Source organism: Theropithecus gelada, chromosome 1, assembly GCF_003255815.1.
Source record: "Theropithecus gelada isolate Dixy chromosome 1, Tgel_1.0, whole genome shotgun sequence".
NCBI classification, from domain to species: Eukaryota; Metazoa; Chordata; class Mammalia; order Primates; family Cercopithecidae; genus Theropithecus; species Theropithecus gelada.
In genome coordinates this window covers 18,219,005-18,220,752 of record NC_037668.1, presented here as the reverse complement: position 1 = coordinate 18,220,752, position 1,748 = coordinate 18,219,005, and the positions used below count along the sequence as shown (strand labels likewise).

General features: G+C 48.7%; 1 protein-coding gene across 1 annotated transcript; it reads right to left on the bottom strand.

Annotated features, from left to right (window-relative positions):
* Window positions 1-211: 211 nt before the first annotated feature.
* LCE6A (late cornified envelope 6A) lies at window positions 212-1,355 on the bottom strand. Its single transcript, XM_025365683.1, has 2 exons — window positions 1,198-1,355; window positions 212-698 (listed from the first exon to the last, which is right to left on the bottom strand). Exon 2 carries the CDS (start codon window positions 675-677, stop codon window positions 435-437), a length of 243 nt encoding a protein of 80 aa, XP_025221468.1. The 5' UTR covers window positions 678-698; window positions 1,198-1,355; the 3' UTR covers window positions 212-434.
* Window positions 1,356-1,748: the final 393 nt, after the last annotated feature.

Sequence of the window (1,748 nt, the reverse complement as noted above, 5' to 3'; positions counted from 1 at the left end):
ATTGTAGTCTTTGGTGCTAGAATCATGCAATGACATGGGTTGATGGCTGTGAGGCTGCTGGAAACTGGGGCATAAATCCCAAAAACATCTGCTTCTTTAAAATACCATCAGCTGCCTTAAGAGGAAGGAGGAGAAGCACCATGTGCTTGGGTTGAGGCGGGGGTCTCAGCACCTCTGAGCAGGGGTCTCAAGAACTCACAGAAGTCAGGGCTCCAAGTAAAGCAGCTTTATTGTTGCTGTGCTGAAGGGGCAAGTGGATGACAGCAGTAGCAGCGTGGCTCAGCCTAGTTCTCGCTTCTCTAGAGCTGGGGATCAGGAAGTGTTTCTCAGCCCAAATGAGAGGTTGAGGGCCTGGCTTTCCAAGGGGAAATTATATATACCCAAAGTGGGGGTAGGGAAAGAGCAACTGCACCTGTGCCTCAGCTATTCTGGGCTCAGTCACCTTCACACTCTTCCTCTTTGCAGTGGTAGGTTGTGCCCCCACTTAGGCAGCGCGGCTTTCGACGAGCCCTCCTGGGCTTCTGAACCTCTGGCCTTTGGGAACTGGAATGACAGCCTGCTGAATGGGGAGCACCACAAGGAGTCGAGCAGGGAGCCAGGCAGGGGTTTGATCTTTGGGGAGGGGAGCATTTGGCAACATTTGGAGGCTTCCAAGATTGCTGCTTCTGCTGTGACATTGCTTGGCTACCAGGTCGAATCTGGAAGAAAAATAGTTATTTCAGGGACCCAGGCAGCTTGTGCTTCTGTTTCTCTCCTCCATGAGCTGGAGCTGTCAAAAATGGAGTCCAGTATTTGCAACCCACTGAACTCCATCTCAGGAGGAGAAAAACAGACTTGAAAGGACTAAATATTTGGGGAGTAAATCTTCCCAGGGGACTCACTTACTAATAACCATGTTGATGATATATGCTTCCTTCAAAAAAAAAAAAAAAAAAAAAAGACAAATTGTACTTAGTTGAGCTGACAGTTTGCTTTTCCCAGCCCAATATCCTCCTAGTCAAATGCAAAGGAGAGCCAAGTCTCTGCTCTTTCTTTACTCAGTCTTATTCTGTCCCCAAACTCCTAAATCTGACGGTCCCATCTCTGCTTTTCTGGCCCTCTAACTTCTATGGTTTTCTCTTATGTTAGATGATTTGGGGTCTTTCTTTTGCAGGGATCCTCTTCCCTTCCCTTCTTTCTACCCCAAGCATCTCCTACCTGGCTTTTCAACTCCCTGGGAAGAGACAAGAGGAGAGATCAGTACTGCCTTAGCAGGACTTGAGCTACAACCAAGTGTCTCTTCACCCAGAAGTAGCCTTACCCTAGTGGAAGATGTGTGGACAAGTTATCCCAGGAGGAGTCTGGAGGCCTTGTGTTTCTAGGAAGTAAGAGGCTCTTGTATATATCCTCCAGCTGAAGCCTCCAGGCCACATGTCATTGGAGGACAACCATGGAGCGGATGATTGATCTGGATATTTCACAATTCCCAGTGCGAGACTTTCCCCACCCAAGACCTACATGTAGCTGGGATGGGGTTCAAAGGCATCTGCAGGTGAGTAAGTGAGCAGAAAGCTGGGGCCTTCAGGTTGGCCTACATAGAAGTGGGTACACTGGCTAAGTCTGGATGATGTCTTTGGGGGTTTGGGCGGGTTGCAGCTGCTGTTGAATTCTATATAGGATTGAAGGGAAAAATCAGGTTCTACAACCCCCAGGGTCTGAGGAAGACCTTCCTTGTCTACTCCCCACCCATCATCCATGACTGTCAGCAT